The sequence below is a fragment of the Meriones unguiculatus genome, chromosome 3 (assembly GCF_030254825.1).
Source record: "Meriones unguiculatus strain TT.TT164.6M chromosome 3, Bangor_MerUng_6.1, whole genome shotgun sequence".
Lineage (NCBI taxonomy): Eukaryota > Metazoa > Chordata > Mammalia > Rodentia > Muridae > Meriones > Meriones unguiculatus.
The window spans coordinates 1,779,440-1,797,756 of NC_083351.1; the positions used below are offsets into that span (position 1 = coordinate 1,779,440).

Here is an 18,317-nt window from a genome sequence, read left to right on the forward strand (position 1 = left end):
ACACACACACACACACACACATGCATGAGTGCACACACCTGCCCCTCTTTTCCTCCCTTTCCTTTCCCCTGTCCTTCACTCTTCCCCAGATGGCCACAGCCTCCACATAAGCCTTCTACCCCTGGCCATCCAGTAGAGACCATTGACCCACAGAGTAGCACTCTGACCCTCTCTGTGGCTAAATAAAAGTTCCTAGAGATGCAGGACTAAACTGAGTTCTGAGGACATCCTTGTCTTTGAGAACGAAACACTGAAAAATCTCAGTAGTGTTTCTCAGGTTATTTCCCCCTCCCAAGAGTGTCTACAAAGACTTCTAGGCAGTCAGCAATGGCACAACCATTAGGCAGTTAGGAATGGACACGTAGACAATGCATGTGTGGACACATGGGTGCCCGGACATACCTAATGCGTATGGTGAGCACACACACACACACACACACACACACACACACACACACACAGCATTCCCAGGATGCCCCAGACCCTGGAAGGAAGGCACCCGTGACCGAACACCCAAATAGCAGCATTGCAGAAATGGGGCCATACTACCCAGGGCACTCGGTGAGGAAATACAGCAAGTTAGAAATGGATAGGCCTTGGTTCAAGGTTCAAGATACATGACCTCATCTCCAATATCCAAAAGAGATGTAAGAACAGGAGAAGGTCCCGGTGTCCTAAGAGAAAATTCTGGAGCTACAGTCACCAGAAGAGATGAGCTGTCCATCCTGTGGAGGAAAGGTGGCTGTTAACTGAAGGTCAGCACGAGGTTGGGGACCAGGATCCCTAGGCCTACGCTCATTGTGGTGGTCAAGGCTTGGGCTTGAGTCAGCTCAGAACCTGGCTTTCTGGTGTCCCATGTCCTTGGGAGAGACCCACATGTCCTCAAATGAATGTTGAGGAAAGTGAATCTGTCACTGTCAAGGGCTGCACCGGTCCTGCCAGCTGCTGCAGGGGGCTGTGACCCAATGAGGCTCTGGAAACCACAGCAATCCACCTTTCTCCTGGTTCAGCTCAGCTCCAGATGCTGAGAGTCCCCTCAGCCCAGCCAGGTGGCCTCGCCCCAGCCTTGCCTTGTCAGGAGAGGCTGGGGCAACAATGTTCAGACCTGCATTGGGCCAGAAGACAAAGGTTGTCTCATGTGCTCCTCTGCAGCTTTTGGAGTCAGGCCCAGGGCTCTGCTGGGCTCAGTTCCCAGCTTTCCTGAAACCTCCCTCCAGCATCTAGCCTCCCGGTGCCTGTGGAAAGATGTGAAGCAGGTGGCTCCTTTCTCCAGTAGGGCTACCCGGGTGGGCTCCATGACCCTCGTCCATCTCAGATGCCATCCTGCCTAGTGACAGTACGAGGTGCTCATTGACTAGTACCCAAGTTACCAACTGAGCCGTGACATTCCTCTCTGGGAACTGTGAAGCTCTAAGAGTCCTCCTTCCGGGGACCTCATGAGAAGGACTGGTCCCATCCCTTGAGTAAACCTGGGAATCTTCCTTATGGTTCTGGGAAGGCGGGGCAGGTAGCTGGAGAGACCATGCTAGGCCAAGGGCATTCCTCCGGTATACACAGAGGCCAACAGAATTCCTGGACCCTCAAGATCTTGCTTTTGAAAGGCAAAGGCTTTGGGCTGGTCCATCTGGTAAAAACAAGTGCAGAAGTGGGTGGTAGGGCTTCACCCTGGCATTTGGGGGATAGTGAAGTCACAGCTGTAGAACACGTCCAGATGCCAAGCAGTCACGAGCAGCCATTTCGGGGTGCTTTCGCTGTCCCTTACAAGGGCAAACAAGCACCCACAGGCCTCTCGGTTCACTCTGTTCACCTGAGGTGCGTCCCCCCCCCCACCAACCCCTTCTGTCAAGACCTCTCTCTCTCTGGAAAATTCAGAACATCCAGGTCACCCCTGGATGTGTGATTTTTTTCTCCCGCAGTTATGAGCAAATGAGTTGGTCTGAAACATTCAGGCAACACAAGCAGGCTCTGTTTCTGAATTTGTTTTAGTGTTAAGAAAGGAAAGGAAAGCTTGGAAGTGCTGTGCCCACAGGAAGAAGCAGGGGGTAAGCAGGGATCTATTCTCAGAAGGGCTGTTCTCTCTCTTTTTGCGCATTGCCTCAATTGGCGGTGGGGGCGGATGAAGGAGTGTTCGCTGGTCAGTCGGCTGAGGTTGGGGGCTGGCGGAGGCCATGCTCTTCAGCAGCCTGGGAGAGGCTGCTCCAGGATCCAGCTCTTTTGTCTGTAAGAACAGCCCAAACCTGTGCTCCTGCACAGCACCCCAGTACTGCAGCCCTCAGGATGCCCTGTCCCCCCTCTAGCTAGAAGGCTGAGATGGCCACAGCAATGAAGCTCAGGGGGCAGCTCTGCCCACAGCAGGGGATCAGCACCTCTCGAATGCATTGGACGAGGGCTGTCCTTGCTTCTTAACAAAAACCTAGTGCCGGTGTGCCCAGGGAAGCCCAGTGGCCCGTGGCAGCTCTCCTGGTCTCTCCCCGGCCGAGGTGTCTCAGTAGGTAAATGCACTGGCCACCTCACTTGATGACCTTAGTTCAGTACCTGGAACCCACATAGTGAAAGCAATAACAAACTTCTCCAAGTTGTCCTCAGAGCTACATGCACAAACACACACACACACACACACACACACAGACAATGCAATTTAAATTTTTTTAATCCTTAAAAAAATACATGTCAAATTCATTTTAATTAATTCATTCAGAAAACCCTATCCAGGGCTCTCTGTGAATCAAAAGGATCCTCTTTTTTTTTTTGGAGAGCAGTTAAATTTAAATTCAGGTTTCAGCTGTGGTGATGTCACAATACAATAACTGTCAAAATTACTCTTCCATCAATTAAACTCAGCCACATAATGGCATTGATTATTTAACTGTGGGCTAATACTTTATATTTTTATAATCCTTATCCAAACTGTGCAATCAAGGAAGAAATAAACACATGGGAATTTTTAGATTTTTAAGTGACAGAACATATAGTAAGTAACAAAATGATAAAGGCTTGGGCCCGGATGAAGCTGATCTGGCCAGGCGTGTGGTGCAGGGACCACGCCACGTGGGGACACTGCTGAGTAATAGCATGGTCAAAGAAAGGAGCCGCGTGCGCATCCACTGGATTCACACCTGTGCTCTGCTCAGTTTCTTCCTGAGTCACCTGCAGGGGCTTTATTTGTTCCAATGCTAGGATGCTAAGTTGAAGCAGGCCTGGGGCTTTGGTCTTACTCACTAAACAGCATTTTCGGTACAGGCCTAGGGCCCTAAGGCGCTGGGAGCTGACGGTCACCGTAAACTTTTCTGGGTGTTCATTTGTATGAAAAGCTTGAGCCTGATCTGCAGGTAGGTGTGTACCTTTGCTGGCAAGGCCCCAGGTTTCCCTTACCCACACAGAGACACCTCTTTGTGTCTGGGCAGCAGCGGGAAAGGCGGACAGTTGGGCTGCGTGAAGCACGGTTGCAAGCCACGGCGCTGGCCCGGATAAGGGAAGCTGGGGTCGGGGAATGAGGGCTCAGCTTCAGGCTGTCTGCTGTGCCCTTATTAGAGAGCCACTGACAGCAGCCATTTATTTGCCTTGTCATCTCAGCTGCTGGGGGAAAGGTTCCCACCCTCAGGTTCTCAGACAAGGAGTAGTCATGTGACCTGTGGTGACAGGACCCCAGAACTCAGATGTACCTAAAACGTGTGGCACTGTGGTTTAGAGAGAAGGCAGCTTGAGCCTTCCCTGCAGCAACCCACCCTGTACCCCAGGCTGCTGCTGGGGGCTAGGGCATCAAACTTATGCTTTCTTATTGTCCTTGTGAAAACTTAGTGGCAGCCTGGCTAGCATCTCGTGACACTGATGGTCAGGGGGCCAGAACATTCTAGATGGAGGCTATGTGATAAGTCAACTGCAAGGTTCTTAATAAGGGTTCTAGTTATAGTTTGTCACAGGCCGGCACAGAAGGGGCCTGGGCCATACAATGGGCAGCAATGTGTAATCCCCACCTTGTCCCCCTCAACCTGGCACCCCTGTCCACGCCACCAGTTCCTACTGAGGAGGCCTTTGTTAAGGAGAGTCACCCAGGCCCACAGAGCAGGAACCACCTTTCTCAGAATGCCTGGCTGATAAGGCCTTTGTGCCTCCTGGAACGGGTCATAAACGCATGGGTTGGCTCCTGTATCCACCTCCTGTGGTTGCCTAAGGCAGGGCCAAAACTTCAGGAGAGTCTGAAGACGCCTGGTCACTGCCCTAGCCTTCCGGGTGCAGGCAAGCTGAGACACCTCGCCCCGCCCCACCCTGGCCCCTGCAATTAGCGCTAATAGAGATTGATTAATTACGTCAGGGGTGGGGTGGGTGGGGGTGGGGGGGCTCAAAGTCCTGCTGGCCGCAGCTGCCTGCCACTGCTTTGTGTCCCCCACATGTCCCTGACAGGGGTCGCATGGCCATTCCGTCAGGCTGAGGAAGGAAGGCCTGGGGCCCCTTGTGGCTCCGGGTACAGTGTCCATGCTGGAGGGAGGGTCCCCAGAGGCTCCCTCTTCAGAACCGGAGCAGAGCTCCCTGGAGGCCTGGTGAGCTCAGAAGCAAAGGTGGGGGAGGGTGTGGAGCCCCAGGGTTCCCTGTAGTCCTCACCGGGGACCAGAGAGGGAAGTTGGGCCTAGAGCCAAAGTAGGGGTCAGGGGGCCCAGTGTCCCCAGAAATGGGGGCTTGGGATGGTCAGAAATGGCCCCAGGAGGACTGGCCACCAGAGGAATCAGGAAAGAAGCTGGTGGCCATATAGCTCTCAGAACCGGAATTGGGTGGCAAGGCTCCAGGTTCCTGTACCCAGAGAGGAAGCAGTGGGGTCTGTACAGAGGGGCCTTGACAGCCAGGCAGCTTACGCAGGGGGTGATGGGGAAGCAGGCCAGAAGGCAGGCAGTCTGGGAGGGGTGGAAGGGAAGGGTGCTCCCCCTTTACCTTCCAACCTTGGAATAGGCACCCAGAGTCGGGTGGTAGGAGGACACCTTGGCAAGGTAGCCGTGGCCCATGCATGATTACAGGCGGAGGGAAGGCCTGTGGTGGCAAGTTCTAACTCTAACCAGGACCTCAAGGGCCCAGGTTCTCATCATCCTCTCTTTCAGCCCTGTGCCCAGCACCAGGTTACCTACCACGCCGGGGCTGAGCTGTAAGCACAAAGCATGCATTTGCTGAATTCTTGTGTTTTCGCGCTGTGGCCAGAGGGAAATGTGGGTGAGCTTGTAACAGCTGAGCCCCCCTCCAGCTCAGGGGGTGCTTATGTGGCTGCAGCAGCTCCTCTGGGCAGCTGTGGGTGGATCCCCTTCGGAAGCAAGGGTGGCTGGAGTCTGACCTTCCAAAAGAAGAGTCCCTTGGCCGCAGTATGATGACATAAAGCCGGGGTCTTGGAGACTGTTGGTTTTATTCAAGGACTCTGATCTCGTTTCTAGTCTCCATTTTAAAACCTCTTTGTCTTACCTTCCCTGAGGGTACCGCCCAGCCAAGCAAGTCACTGCTGGGGACTGCTGGGGAAGGAATGTGGCCACTGATAAGATACCCGTCTACCTGCAGACTCCTGAGTGCGGACTTCCGCTGCCAGGTGTTCTGGAGTGACAGCCATGGGCACTGGGGAGCAACGCACAGGCTTCGCTCTGGGGCTATCTGCTGGTGCCTGGAGTAGGGCAGTGTTCCCAGGGGGGAGGGCAGGCAGCTGGCTCCCCTCAGTCTCTGGAGGGCACACCTCTGCCAGGATGGTGATCGGGAACAGAGGCGTTGCTTGTTTGCCGTTCACCCCAGGACAGGCTATTCACCTCTGTCCCTATGCTTAAGCCAGGCTGTCTTCCCTTAAAGTGCTCTTTCTTCTGTCCTTTCTCCTGCCGTGGACCCCTCCAGCAGTGCAGAAGGCCAGCCTGGGGCAGCTGGATGGGCCCTGCAAGGCCTCCTGGAGCAGCAGGTGTCCCTGGGGTCTGTCCCCTCAGCAGGTGTCCCTGGGGTTTGTCCCCCCGGCAGGTGTCCCTGGGGTCTGTCCCCCCCAGCAGGTGTCCCTGGGGTCTGTCCCCCCCAGCAGGTGTCCCTGGGGTCTGTCCCCCGGCAGGTGTCCCTGGGATATGTCCCCCCGGCAGGTGTCCCTGGGGTCTGTCCCCCCGGCAGGTGTCCCTGGGGTCTGTCCCCCGGCAGGTGTCCCTGGGATATGTCCCCCCGGCAGGTGTCCCTGGGGTCTGTCCCCCCGGCAGGTGTCCCTGGGGTCTGTCCCCCGGCAGGTGTCCCTGGGGTCTGTCCCCCGGCAGGTGTCCCTGGGATATGTCCCCCCGGCAGGTGTCCCTGGGGTCTGTCCCCTCGGCAGGTGTCCCTGGGGTCTGTCCCCCCCGCAGGTGTCCCTGGGGTCTGTCCCCCCCAGCAGGTGTCCCTGGGGTCTGTCCCCCCAGCAGGTGTCCCTGGGGTCTGTCCCCCCCAGCAGGTGTCCCTGGGGTCTGTCCCCCCGGCAGGTGTCCCTGGGGTCTGTCCCCCCCACAGGTGTCCCTGGGGTCTGTCCCCCCCGCAGGTGTCCCTGGGGTCTGTCCCCCCGGCAGGTGTCCCTGGGGTCTGTCCCCCCGGCAGGTGTCCCTGGGGTCTGTCCCCCCGGCAGGTGTCCCTGGGGTCTGTCCCCCCGGCAGGTGTCCCTGGGGTCTGTCCCCCCCGCAGGTGTCCCTGGGGTCTGTCCCCCCCAGCAGGTGTCCGTCCCCCCCAGCAGGTGTCCCTGGGGTCTGTCCCCCCCAGCAGGTGTCCCTGGGGTCTGTCCCCCCGGCAGGGGTCCCTGGGGTCTGTCCCCCCGGCAGGTGTCCCTGGGGTCTGTCCCCCCGGCAGGTGTCCCTGGGGTCTGTCCCCCGGCAGGTGTCCCTGGGGTCTGTCCCCCGGCAGGTGTCCCTGGGATATGTCCCCCCGGCAGGTGTCCCTGGGGTCTGTCCCCTCGGCAGGTGTCCCTGGGGTCTGTCCCCTCGGCAGGTGTCCCTGGGGTCTGTCCCCCCCGCAGGTGTCCCTGGGGTCTGTCCCCCCCAGCAGGTGTCCCTGGGGTCTGTCCCCCCAGCAGGTGTCCCTGGGGTCTGTCCCCCCCAGCAGGTGTCCCTGGGGTCTGTCCCCCCGGCAGGTGTCCCTGGGGTCTGTCCCCCCCACAGGTGTCCCTGGGGTCTGTCCCCCCCGCAGGTGTCCCTGGGGTCTGTCCCCCCGGCAGGTGTCCCTGGGGTCTGTCCCCCCGGCAGGTGTCCCTGGGGTCTGTCCCCCCGGCAGGTGTCCCTGGGGTCTGTCCCCCCGGCAGGTGTCCCTGGGGTCTGTCCCCCCCGCAGGTGTCCCTGGGGTCTGTCCCCCCCAGCAGGTGTCCGTCCCCCCCAGCAGGTGTCCCTGGGGTCTGTCCCCCCCAGCAGGTGTCCCTGGGGTCTGTCCCCCCGGCAGGGGTCCCTGGGGTCTGTCCCCCCGGCAGGTGTCCCTGGGGTCTGTCCCCCCGGCAGGTGTCCCTGGGGTCTGTCCCCCCCGGCAGGTGTCCCTGGGGTCTGTCCCCCCGGCAGGTGTCCCTGGGGTCTGTCCCCCCGGCAGGTGTCCCTGGGGTCTGTCCCCCCCGCAGGTGTCCCTGGGGTCTGTCCCCCCGGCAGGTGTCCCTGGGGTCTGTCCCCCCGGCAGGTGTCCCTGGGGTCTGTCCCCCCCGCAGGTGTCCCTGGGGTCTGTCCCCCCCGCAGGTGTCCCTGGGGTCTGTCCCCCCGGCAGGTGTCCCTGGGGTCTGTCCCCCCCAGCAGGTGTCCCTGGGGTATGACCCTGCCCCTGCCAGTCCTAACATCACAACAGAGTCTTGGGCATCCACCTGCCCAGGAGGCAGAGAGTCGCAGTGAGAGAAATGATGCCCGGGGTAACACCCCCAGATAAAGGACGGACTTTCCTGTGCCCCCGGGAGGCCTGGGCTCCCCACAGGGCCTTGGGCCTCTGGTATCTTTGACGCAGAGTCTGGGTGAAGCCAAAGAAAACACCCCCCAAATCACCCAAACCTGCGGTGCTTCGGTGACATGCAACAGTGAAGACCAGGCCTGGCTTTGAACACACACATGCACACACACTAGCACACACATCACATAGACACACACACACACACACGTGCACACACCACACAGGCACACACCTCCAACCCCTGTCACTAGATGTAGCTCCTGACAGGCACTCACTCCATCCCGTTCCTGCTGCCCTGGACTCACAGGCTGGCAGCACCCTCACCCACAGAACCCGTGCCTGCTGGAGAGCACCTTCACGGGCAGCCGTGCTCCGAGCCACCAGGCCCCCGGCCAGAGGCCTCCAATGCGCACTGACTAAGGAGGTTTGGGAGTGGACTGGAGCGTGGAAGTCGTCGTCATCTGTTTCCTAGGAAACTCCTGGTCGGGGTCTTGACACTGAGTGTCACCTGCCCTTCCTGTCAGCGCAGAGTGAAACTGAGCAAAATGGGCTCCATTCCTTCCTTTCTCCACAAAGCCGAAAAGTTCTGGAGAGGATGTTTTACCCTGTAGCCAGCAGCTGCGTGAGGCCAGTGCAGGGCTCAGCAGGCACTGCCAGGCCGCAGGAAGGACCCAAGTCAAGCCTCAGGACCCACACGGGGGAGGAAGGCATTGACTCCCCAAGTTCTCCCGTGACCTCCACATTTTGCCCCCACTACACACAAAAAGAAATACATTAACTTTTTTAATTTAAAAATAAACCGTTTGGGGGCAGGGGAGACAGCTCAGCGGTTAAGAGTAATCGCGGCTCTCAGCCTTCGTCACCCTCCGCCCTCTGACACACTTCCTCATGTTGTGGTGACCCCAACACTAATACTATGTTGCTGCCTCATACCTGTAACTTTGCCCGTCATGGACGGTAGTGTCAATAGCTGACCCGCACGATGCTGGACGTGTGGGCCCTGTGGAAGGGCCATTCGACCCCCAAAAGGGTCACGAGCCATGGGTTGAGGACCTCTGTTTGCGAGGCTTCAGCAGCTTTGAACTCCAGTTCCGGGGATCTCTTCTGCCTCCTCAGGCACCGCGTGCATGTGGCGCACATTCGTGCTGGCCAAACACTCTTACACATACCATAAAAAGAAATCTTTTTAAACAGTTCAACAGGCCAAGCGGCCACCCCCGGCAGCCCCTCCACATGCACCTGTGCGGTGAGAACACACATGTTCACGCATGGTCTTTACTCTCTCCTAGATTTACTACAAAGTCATCAAGGATATTGAGCCTGGAGAGGAGCTGCTGGTGCATGTGAAAGACGGCGCCTACTCCCTGGGTGTCATGGCGCCCAGCCTGGATGGTAAGACCCTGCTGCGCTGTGGCCCTGAGCCCCCACTCCGCGGGCTCTATCACCGCGAGGACCAGGTGTTGGCAGCTGATGCCCTGGGTGTGTAACTCAGGCGTCCATTGCTGTTATGACCAAAAGGGGACAAAGGGCTGCTTTGGCTTCTATGTCCCAGGTTACAGTCCATTGAGGGAAATTGAGGCAGGAACCTGGAAATGGAGACCCTGGAGGAGTGCTGCTTACAGGCTTGCGCCCATGCTTTCTTATACAACCCAGACTGCTCGGGGGTGGCCCCGCCATGGTGGGCTGGGCCCTCCCATACCAGTCATTGACTGGGAAGATGCTCCACAGGCTTGCCTAGTGGCCAGTCTGATGGACGAGCCATCAAGCACACGGGGCTACCAGCCCCTCGGCCCTGAGACTAGAGGTCCCTCCCTTGCCCTGGGGCCTCGGAGCACACCCTGAGCTTAAGAGGGCAATGCGGGCAAACTGGTGTTATTCTGAATTACATCCGCACAGTGTCAGTGACCCGGAACACTACTTCTTTGTGCGTCTGCTGTGTGTTTATGTACATGTATGCATGTGTGTGCGGGATGTCCCTGTGTACAGGCATGTGTACACAGAGGGCTCATGCACGTGGAGGCATACGGCTGTCTTGGTATCTTCCTGATCATGTTCCACTTTATTTCCTGAGGCGGGGTCTCTGGAAACTGGAGCTCACCAGTTTGGCTAGCCTAGCTAGCTAGCTCGGCCTGGGGACCACTGTCTCAACGTCCTGAGCATGGGGGCTACAGGGGGCCGCCACAGATACCTGGCTCTTGGGGGGAGCTGGGGATCCGAACTCTGGCCCTCACACTCATGAGCCAAGCCTTTTATCTCCCCGGCCCCTGCATAGGTCAAGTGGATTCTTTCTTGGTTTTGGTGTGTGTGTGTTTTGTTTTGTTTTGTTTTTGTTTTTTTGAGACAGGGATTCTCTGTGTAGCCTTGGCTATTCTAGACTGACTTTGTAGACCAGGCTGGCCTCAAACTCACAGAGAATCTCCTGCCTCTGCCTCCCCCAGTGCTGAGTAAAAGGACTCCAATCTAGTTTGGCACTTGGGAGCGATTCTGATGTATATAAGAGGAGAAAGCAACCAGGTTGCCTCTACAGTGATGCCCACCAGGAGTTAAAAGTCCTAGAGAGACGTGCATGGGGGGGCTGGGAGGAGGTTTTCTGTGTGTGCAGGGGAGATACATGTGTGTGGGCACGCATGTAGAGGTCAGAGGTCAACAGTGGCTGTCCTTCATCTGGTGAGGCCAGTGCCTTGGACTCCCTCAGGAGACACAAGGCTTCCTCAGTGAAGGCCGGGAGTTAGATGCTCACTGGATTCGGGAAGGCTCTGCGACCACACTTTTGGCAGCCTCAGTTTACCTGTTAACCTTACCTACAAGCCTGCCAGTGAGCAGAGCGCCTGGGGGATTTTGTTTGTTTGTTTTGTTTTGTTTTTGTTATCCTGTAGCAATGTATATCTCTAAGTTGTTCAGACAAGAAACCAGGGTAGAAGGACCTTTCCACCAGCCAGGTCCTCTCTGTCCACTCCTGTAAATTTTGGGTTTAATTGAGCCATTGAGAAAACAAGAATAAATTGCCAAGACTGTACAGCAAGGAGGTTTCATTTCCTCATGATGATTGTTGAGGGCACCTGTGAATTTTAGCCAGCACCTGAGAACCACAGAAGATAAATCTGAGCTCAGTGGAGAATCCTCAGCTATGCAATTGCCTTTGTATAATGAAATTTCTTTCTTCCAAAAGGTTTTTCTAAAGCCTTGATTCTTGATTCTTGATTCTTGTCCCTCTCCACACACACACCTCCCATCCCACCCCAAATATAAAAAAAAAACCACTCTACATTTTCCTAATAACTGATCAAACATTTGTGAGCTAATTACTTTCCACACATAATAGTCTGACATCAAATATTTGACTTTCTAACATCTGCTGTCAAGATCGTTCCCTTGCCGCCCCAACAGCTAACCCCCAACACACGCCCTAGTTAAACTCCAAATCGCACAGAAAGAAAATGCAAGCGCGTCCCTCACTAAGATAATTATCATAAAAAATCTTTTATCCCAGCCCTGGCTAAATGCAGCCAGCCCCTTATCGCCGCAGGAATTTGGAGTAGGCTCTTGAGCGCTTTTGAGCTGGAGCTGTAGATTAGGACGCGGGTGCCGCGTAATTGTGAACCCCTCGGTCTCAAAGCCATTAGGCAAGGATTTATTTTTCAGTTATGTTCCTGTTCAGCCGAGAACGTTGCTGATGGAACTTGAGCTAGACAAGCGAGGTGCAGGGTTGATGGGCAGGCAGCTGGCACAGTATAATTTGGCATAAGGTTGATCTACCCAGCCCAAGACCCCCACCACATTTAGGCAAGAATTTCTTTCCCAGTTGTTCTCTCCTGTGCTTTTGTGCGGGGTCTGGAGGTCTGGGCGGGTGCCGTTGTGCAGAGGACGCCCTGGTTTGCCTGCTCATGGTAGGAAACAGCACTGTTTCCCCAGAGATGGAGCCCTGGACAGATAGGCTGACTCAGAGTCCACACAGGTGACCAGAAGGACGGCACAGTCCACCCCTAGTCATGTGACCTTACTGTGTTTTGGTTATTGGATGGGGGAGGAAGGCTTCCTTTTCCTGAGAAGTACTTGCTCTTTTGTTTGTATTCAAGCCCTCTCTTCATCTGGAAAGCCTCCTGAGGACCCACTTCCCCTCTCCCAGATGTGGCCATTGTGTGTTGTGAGCAGGAAAGACGAGGGCTGTGGTGGCTGCAGTAGGCATAGTATAGCCTTCCCTTTCAGCATTCCCTTAAGTGGAACTTTGTGTGCTGGGAAAATGAAATGCCAGGCAGCGTGCCCCGGGTGTGTGCCAAGGCCAGCCCTCCCGCCTGGAAGAATCTAGGAGGCTCTCCCACCCCACCTGCCTGGACAGACTAGGCCTGGGCGTGGCCCTGGCCCTGGCCTATAGAGGCTGGCTGAAGTCAGAACATTCGGGTGATGCTATCACCAAAGTCATTCCTTCCTCTTGGGGTGACTCCTAATGCATGAGTGAGAGTCATGCTGGGTCTTCCTGTTAAGTCCCTGAATTTAAGGTTTAAGCTCAAGGCCTGATATGGTGGCACATGACCTTAATCTCACAGGTGGATCTCTGTGAGTTCAAGGCCAGCCAGGGCTACAGAGTGAGAACCTGACTGCAAACAACTTCTTAAACTTAATTTTAAAATAAGATAATTTTAAGGCCAAATTCCAAATCAGGTCCAGAAGCCTTAGCCAGCCAGTGATGTCCCGCTCCCCTTGAGCTGCTCCGACTTTTCCTCGCTGAGTCTAAAAGGACTCATGTCACTCCTGACATTCTGTGATTCTCACGTCCCTTCCACCTCTCAGGAGCAGCTCTGCAGAGCCACAGCGTGCTCTGTGATAGCCTGTGCCTACACACAGGATCCTTCCTGGTGGGGTTCTAACTCTGAAGACCAGGGTCAGTGTGCCGGGTGAACACCCTCAAACTCTGGATGTTGGCCTCAAAACCCTCTACGGGAAATCAGGGTGCGCTACCCTGAATCTCATGCTCAAATACTGAAAACGTCCAGCCACAGCTGACAAGTGTAAAGCAGGGACACAGGGCACCACCTTGAGTGGAAGGTCTTAGCCCCTCCCCAGATGGGGCCCAGCAAGCCTTAGCTTCACTGATGTGAACAGGCATTCCTGTGGAATGGAGAGCTCCAAGGCAAGGCGAGAATACAAAGCTCATTTCCCTAGTGCGGCACAGCGGGGCTCCGTGAGGAAAGAGTCCCACGACCCGAAGGACCTGCGGCGCCTTCCTTCCATAGAGCCCCGAAGAGGCTCGCTGTGTGACTGAGATAGGCCAGCAGGGCCGGGATGCCTGGGCCCGGGCAGTGACCGGGTTGTCTGGAGGAGAAGCAGTGCCTCATCAGCCCTGAACAGTCACGTGTCTGTTCCCGGCGTCCCGGGTACTGACCAGCTGCGCGCACTGGCGTGGGGGCTGGCGTCCCAGGCTCGGCAAGGTGTTTCATACCGGCTCTGCAGACTCCCGCCTGGATCGGGTGCCCACCGTGAGGAGTGCCAGGCACGGCCCAGACAGGCACGTCAGCACCACCCTGTACACACTTCCACTCCGGGCAGCAGGAACTCAAAACCCCTCACTGTCCAGGACAGAGTCTGGAGCAGCCCATGGCTGTGGTGGGAGACAGGATCGGGCAGCACTGCCCTTGCCCTAACCCCCGGTCCTGCTGGACACTAGGCCACTCCTCACAACCCCACACACTTGCACAAGCACACAGATGCAAGCGTACCTCCCACATACAAGCATTCATAAACACAGACACACATTAGCATACAGGGGCAAGTCCCCAACACATGCCCCATTCACATACAAACACACGGGAACATATTCACAACTGCATATACAGTGACACAAATCCACACGTGTACACAGAAACACTTCACACATAAGTATCCATGTCTTCAGATGTATAGAACATGTGACCCACAAAAATACATATAAAGTCACAAGAAGATGTTCATGAATGCATACTTGCCCTTTTTATGCAGACATGCAGACACTACATGGATGTGAAAATACGCTAACACATCACACACGTAGTTCGGCACATAAACATGGACACACGCTCACAGGCAGGCTCACGCGTGCATGCCCACTCTCCGAAGCCTGGGCGCACACTCCCAGGCTTGCCCTCTTAGCGAACCTGAGTGCAGGTGGCTCGGGACACACTCACACACAGTTGCACGAGCACACACATCCACGTGCAACTTCAGAGTGCGCACAGAGTGCGCACACTCATGCGCGCGCCCATGCGTGCACACAAGCCCTCTTTGTGCAAGCTCTCGGAGCAGGTGTTCTCTCTCCAGGCCTGGGTGAAAGCTGAAGGGCTGCCGCAGCAGGGGGCGGGGCGCACACCCGAGAGGCCCCGCCCGCTACAGCTCAGGCTGATTGTTTGGCTTGGCACTGCACTCGGGATGCTGCCTCATAAACTTAATAATAGCTGCCCCCCTTTAATTTGTTTGACCTTGACGACAATAATTTATTATATGCGATGGAGTTCTGCCTTCTTTTTTTTCTCCTAATTCATAAACAAAGCGCTTGGCCTGGCTTCCTTCTCCACTCTGACGCAGGGCCTCCTTGAATCCACAGTGGCCGCTAGGGATGCAGGGAGGAGCCTGACGAGGTTCAAGGTCTCCGTGGTGCTGAGATGGGAGCCTCCAGCATGGGCCCATCTGACCTGTGACCTCTGCACCCCTAGGCAGCCAGGAGGGCTGGGAGGAGGCCAGGCAGGAGCAGCCAAAGTGATGGAAGCCCTGGGGAAGTGGTGGGGTGGGCTGGTCTCTGGGGTCTCCTGTGCCTCTGGGGGGGGGCCTGGCTCTCCTGCACACCTCTTTGCCCTCTGTCTTGCAGAGGACCCCACGTTCCGCTGTGACGAGTGTGATGAGCTCTTCCAGTGCAAGCTGGACCTGAGGCGCCACAAGAAGTATGCATGCAGCTCTGCGGTGGCCCCGCTCTATGAGGGCCTGGGGGAGGACCTCAAGCCTGAGGGCCTCAGCGCGGCCAGCGACGGGCAAGCGCACGAGTGCAAGGACTGTGAGCGGATGTTCCCCAACAAATACAGGTGCTGGCCTGCTCCTCTCCCCACCCCACTCTGGTTTGGCAGCCCCCTCGACCCCTAGCCCACCTCCCCGTCAAACCTGGGCTCTAGGGCTAGGAGACCAAGGGCTTCTCTGTGCCATCTCCCTGCTCTGGAACAGAGCGGGTGCACATGGCAGGAGGCTGCAGACATTTTCTGATTCTTACCGTAAAGGGCCTGACCCCCACAGGAAGACCCACAGAGCCTAGGCTGCAGGCCACTGGCATGACTGCCCTACACAATCAGGGCTGTGGAGACAGCATGAAAGACAGAAGGAGCAGAGACCAGAATGGGTCTTGCCACCATCTGGCCCAAGTGCTACTTTTGAAATAAGGCCCCAGTCTGGAAGTTTCTGGGGACATAGATCAGCCTGGCTCTCTGGACATACATAGCCCTTCTCAATGGACCTGGGAAGTGATCACACAAGACTCTCATTCCTGAGATATCACATACACACAAACACATACACACACACACACACACACACACACACACACACACACACCCTGGCAGCCACCTGCTTGGGAGGGACTCCAGAGGCACCAGCAAAGAGCTTCAAGCCCAGATGTGTGAGAACCACACACAGGCAGCTGGAGCAGGCCCAACAGGACAGCTGCTCTGTCCTAAAGGCCTGGCATGGGTGAGGACCCAGGCACTGGGAGCCTTGGGGACCTGGGACAAAAGGGCATCCTGGCCTGCGGGCAGAGGAGACAGGACCTCTGGCCCCAGTGCTCTGAGGAATGGGGGAGCCTAGGAGCTTCCCTGGGCCGAGTGTCCCCCGCATTGAAGAGTTTGCTCAGGACAAGCTTGTGGAGTCAGAGCAGAACCCCTGTCAGGCTGCTAACGGGATTTACCACCAATCCCATCACAATCTCCCTGGGGACCGCAGATACTCCGCCCTGAACAGATGACTGAGAGCATGTGTTGGGCAAATCCCGCCTGAGTGCGTTGCAGGGAACAGGGCTGAGGAGGGCCCGTGTTTTCTTTACATAAACACATAAATCACAATTAACAACAGGGAAAAGATACAATCTCTGGGAGCTGGAGGAGCAGGCGTCCCTGCTCTAAACGGATGGCTGGGCCCCGTAATTAACGGGCCGTGATATATTACTGCTTTGCTCATGAAGATTAACGGTCATCCCGGGGACGGGAGAGGCAGAGTCCCCGGGGAGGAGGGGATTAGGAGTTGCTAGTGCAGCCGAGAGGAGCGGCCCCTCAGAGCAGCTGTTCTCACCACTGTAACGTGTCTCATTCAAGACCCTCTCTGCCACTGCCCACTGTGCCTGCACTGTAGTCAGCCAGCCAGCAAGCCTCTCAGAGGGCTGGCTGAATCATGGCCTCCGCCTTACCCTGGGACTTATGGCAGAGGTACCCTGGAACCCCTTTCCCTCAGGCCCAATCTTGGATCTTTATGTTTTCAAGATAGGGTCTCACCGGGTGGTACAGGCTGGCCTTAAGTTCCAAATTCTCCTGCCTCAGCCTCCTGGATGTTGGAATTATAGTTGTGTACCACAGCATCAGACCAAAGTTATCCCTAATGTTGAGGTCACCTAACAAGTGTCTAGGGCGCCCCACCCCTGCCCCTGACTGGCTGAGGAGTGGGTAGAGTGAGGTGGCTTGGGCACTGGGTGCTTCCTCTGGCATGGGCAGGCTGTCTCTGCCCTCCTCCCCAATGGCACAAGAAAGAGGTTTGGACCTGCTGCCAGCAAGCACTCCCGTGTGCCTGCAGCATGATGGCACCTACAAGGGGCCACCTGCAGGAGAACAGGCTAAATGGGTCAGGGGGCCTCCTCAGCCAGACAAACAGACCGTAGAGTGATCCCCATCCCCTGTACACAGCTTGGAGCAACACATGATTGTCCACACGGAGGAGCGTGAGTACAAGTGTGACCAGTGTCCCAAGGCCTTCAACTGGAAGTCCAACCTCATCCGCCACCAGATGTCTCACGACAGTGGCAAGCGCTTCGAATGTGAAAACTGCGTTAAGGTACCAGGCGCCCACCCCACAGAGCGTACACCGCTTGCACACCCTCCCTCCTTCCACCTACAAGAGCCTCCGAGAGATGTGCTGTGCTGGGTTAGATGCCCTGGGGTCATTCAGGTCCTTTCTCATTACTGGGAAGGGCAGGAAGTACCAGAGGTCATCAAACAGCCCTGAAGGGAACAGTCAGGACCAGAGCTGAGTCTTCTCCAGGGCAGCCCTGTGCCCCCTGACAGCGTGCAATGCTGAGGGTTGCGGGGGTGAAGCCCCCCAGGCCCAAGACCACCCAGGGTAGTGCTCTAGGAAACGCTGTGTATCTTTTGGCGCCTCAGGGTCACAGCATTCTGAGGCCTCCGGCAGAGAAACTGAGGCCAGAAAGTTCAGCATCCTGCCAAGGCTCTCTAGTAATCACTGCCACAGCAAAACCCATCTCAACCAGCAGGGCGGCAAGGGAGAGGGGCCTGGCCCAGCCTCCATAGGCTTCCGGTAGGTTCAAGACGGGCATGCAGCAACGGCATCTGTCTCCCCAGGTATTCACCGACCCCAGCAACCTCCAGCGTCACATCCGCTCACAGCACGTTGGTGCCCGGGCCCACGCCTGCCCAGACTGCGGCAAGACTTTCGCCACCTCCTCCGGCCTCAAACAGCACAAACACATTCACAGCACGGTGAAGCCATTCATATGTGAGTTGGCTAGCCTGGCCCCTCTGGTCCCTGCTGAAGACCCTGAACAGACAGGCCTCTGCTCATGCCATGCAGTTGGGGTGACACGCCTGTGTTAGATAATGTGAAAGAAATGCAAGCTGCACCACTGTGTGCATCTCAGAGAGCATGGAGTGTGCTTAAGGGAGGTAGGAGGCTGGGGGAGGGGGCTACAACCCAGGGGAGGGGACTTGAGTGAGGTGGCCCTCCAGGGCTCTAACTCCCAGGGACCAGCACCAGCCACAGATAAGCACACTCTGTGCCTGCCTAACAAGTGAGCCCTGGTGGACACCCCAAATCCTCCCTCGCTGGGCAGAGGCACAGATGACGTATTTCTAATTGGGGAGTTCTAGTGTGCAGGTGTGTACAGAGCAAAGAGACACGGAGAAAGGGTGCTGCAGAGGTGGTCTCACGAATGCTTTTCATAAAGGGAATCTTTGAAGCAGGAAATGTGCGTGTGTAAGAGAGTGTGGTATGGGCTGGCAAGTTGATGCTATTACTTCACACACACATAGTGTGTGTGTGTGTGTGTGTGTGTGTGTGTGTGTGTGTGTGTACGTTCACATGTGTGTCTGTGTTCATGCACACCTACACACATATCCAGAGGTCAAGGGCACTCCTTCCCAGGATCCCTTCCTGTTCTGGAGGTTCATCGGCTCTGCTCCTCATAACCAGCATGATATAGCTGCCAGGACTTCCTCCCA

General features: G+C 56.4%; 1 protein-coding gene across 9 annotated transcripts in view; it reads left to right on the forward strand.

Annotated features, from left to right (window-relative positions):
* Prdm16 (PR/SET domain 16) overlaps positions 1–18,317 on the forward strand; it is a 310,338-nt gene that overhangs the window by 266,191 nt on the left and 25,830 nt on the right. For all 9 annotated transcript variants that reach the window (XM_021655376.2, XM_060378940.1, XM_060378942.1 and 6 more), the window contains exons 5-8: positions 9,159–9,261; positions 14,705–14,915; positions 16,770–16,917; positions 17,442–17,595. In XM_021655376.2, the coding sequence (XP_021511051.2) occupies positions 9,159–9,261; positions 14,705–14,915; positions 16,770–16,917; positions 17,442–17,595 (616 nt within the window). The remainder of the gene's footprint in view (positions 1–9,158; positions 9,262–14,704; positions 14,916–16,769; positions 16,918–17,441; positions 17,596–18,317) is intronic.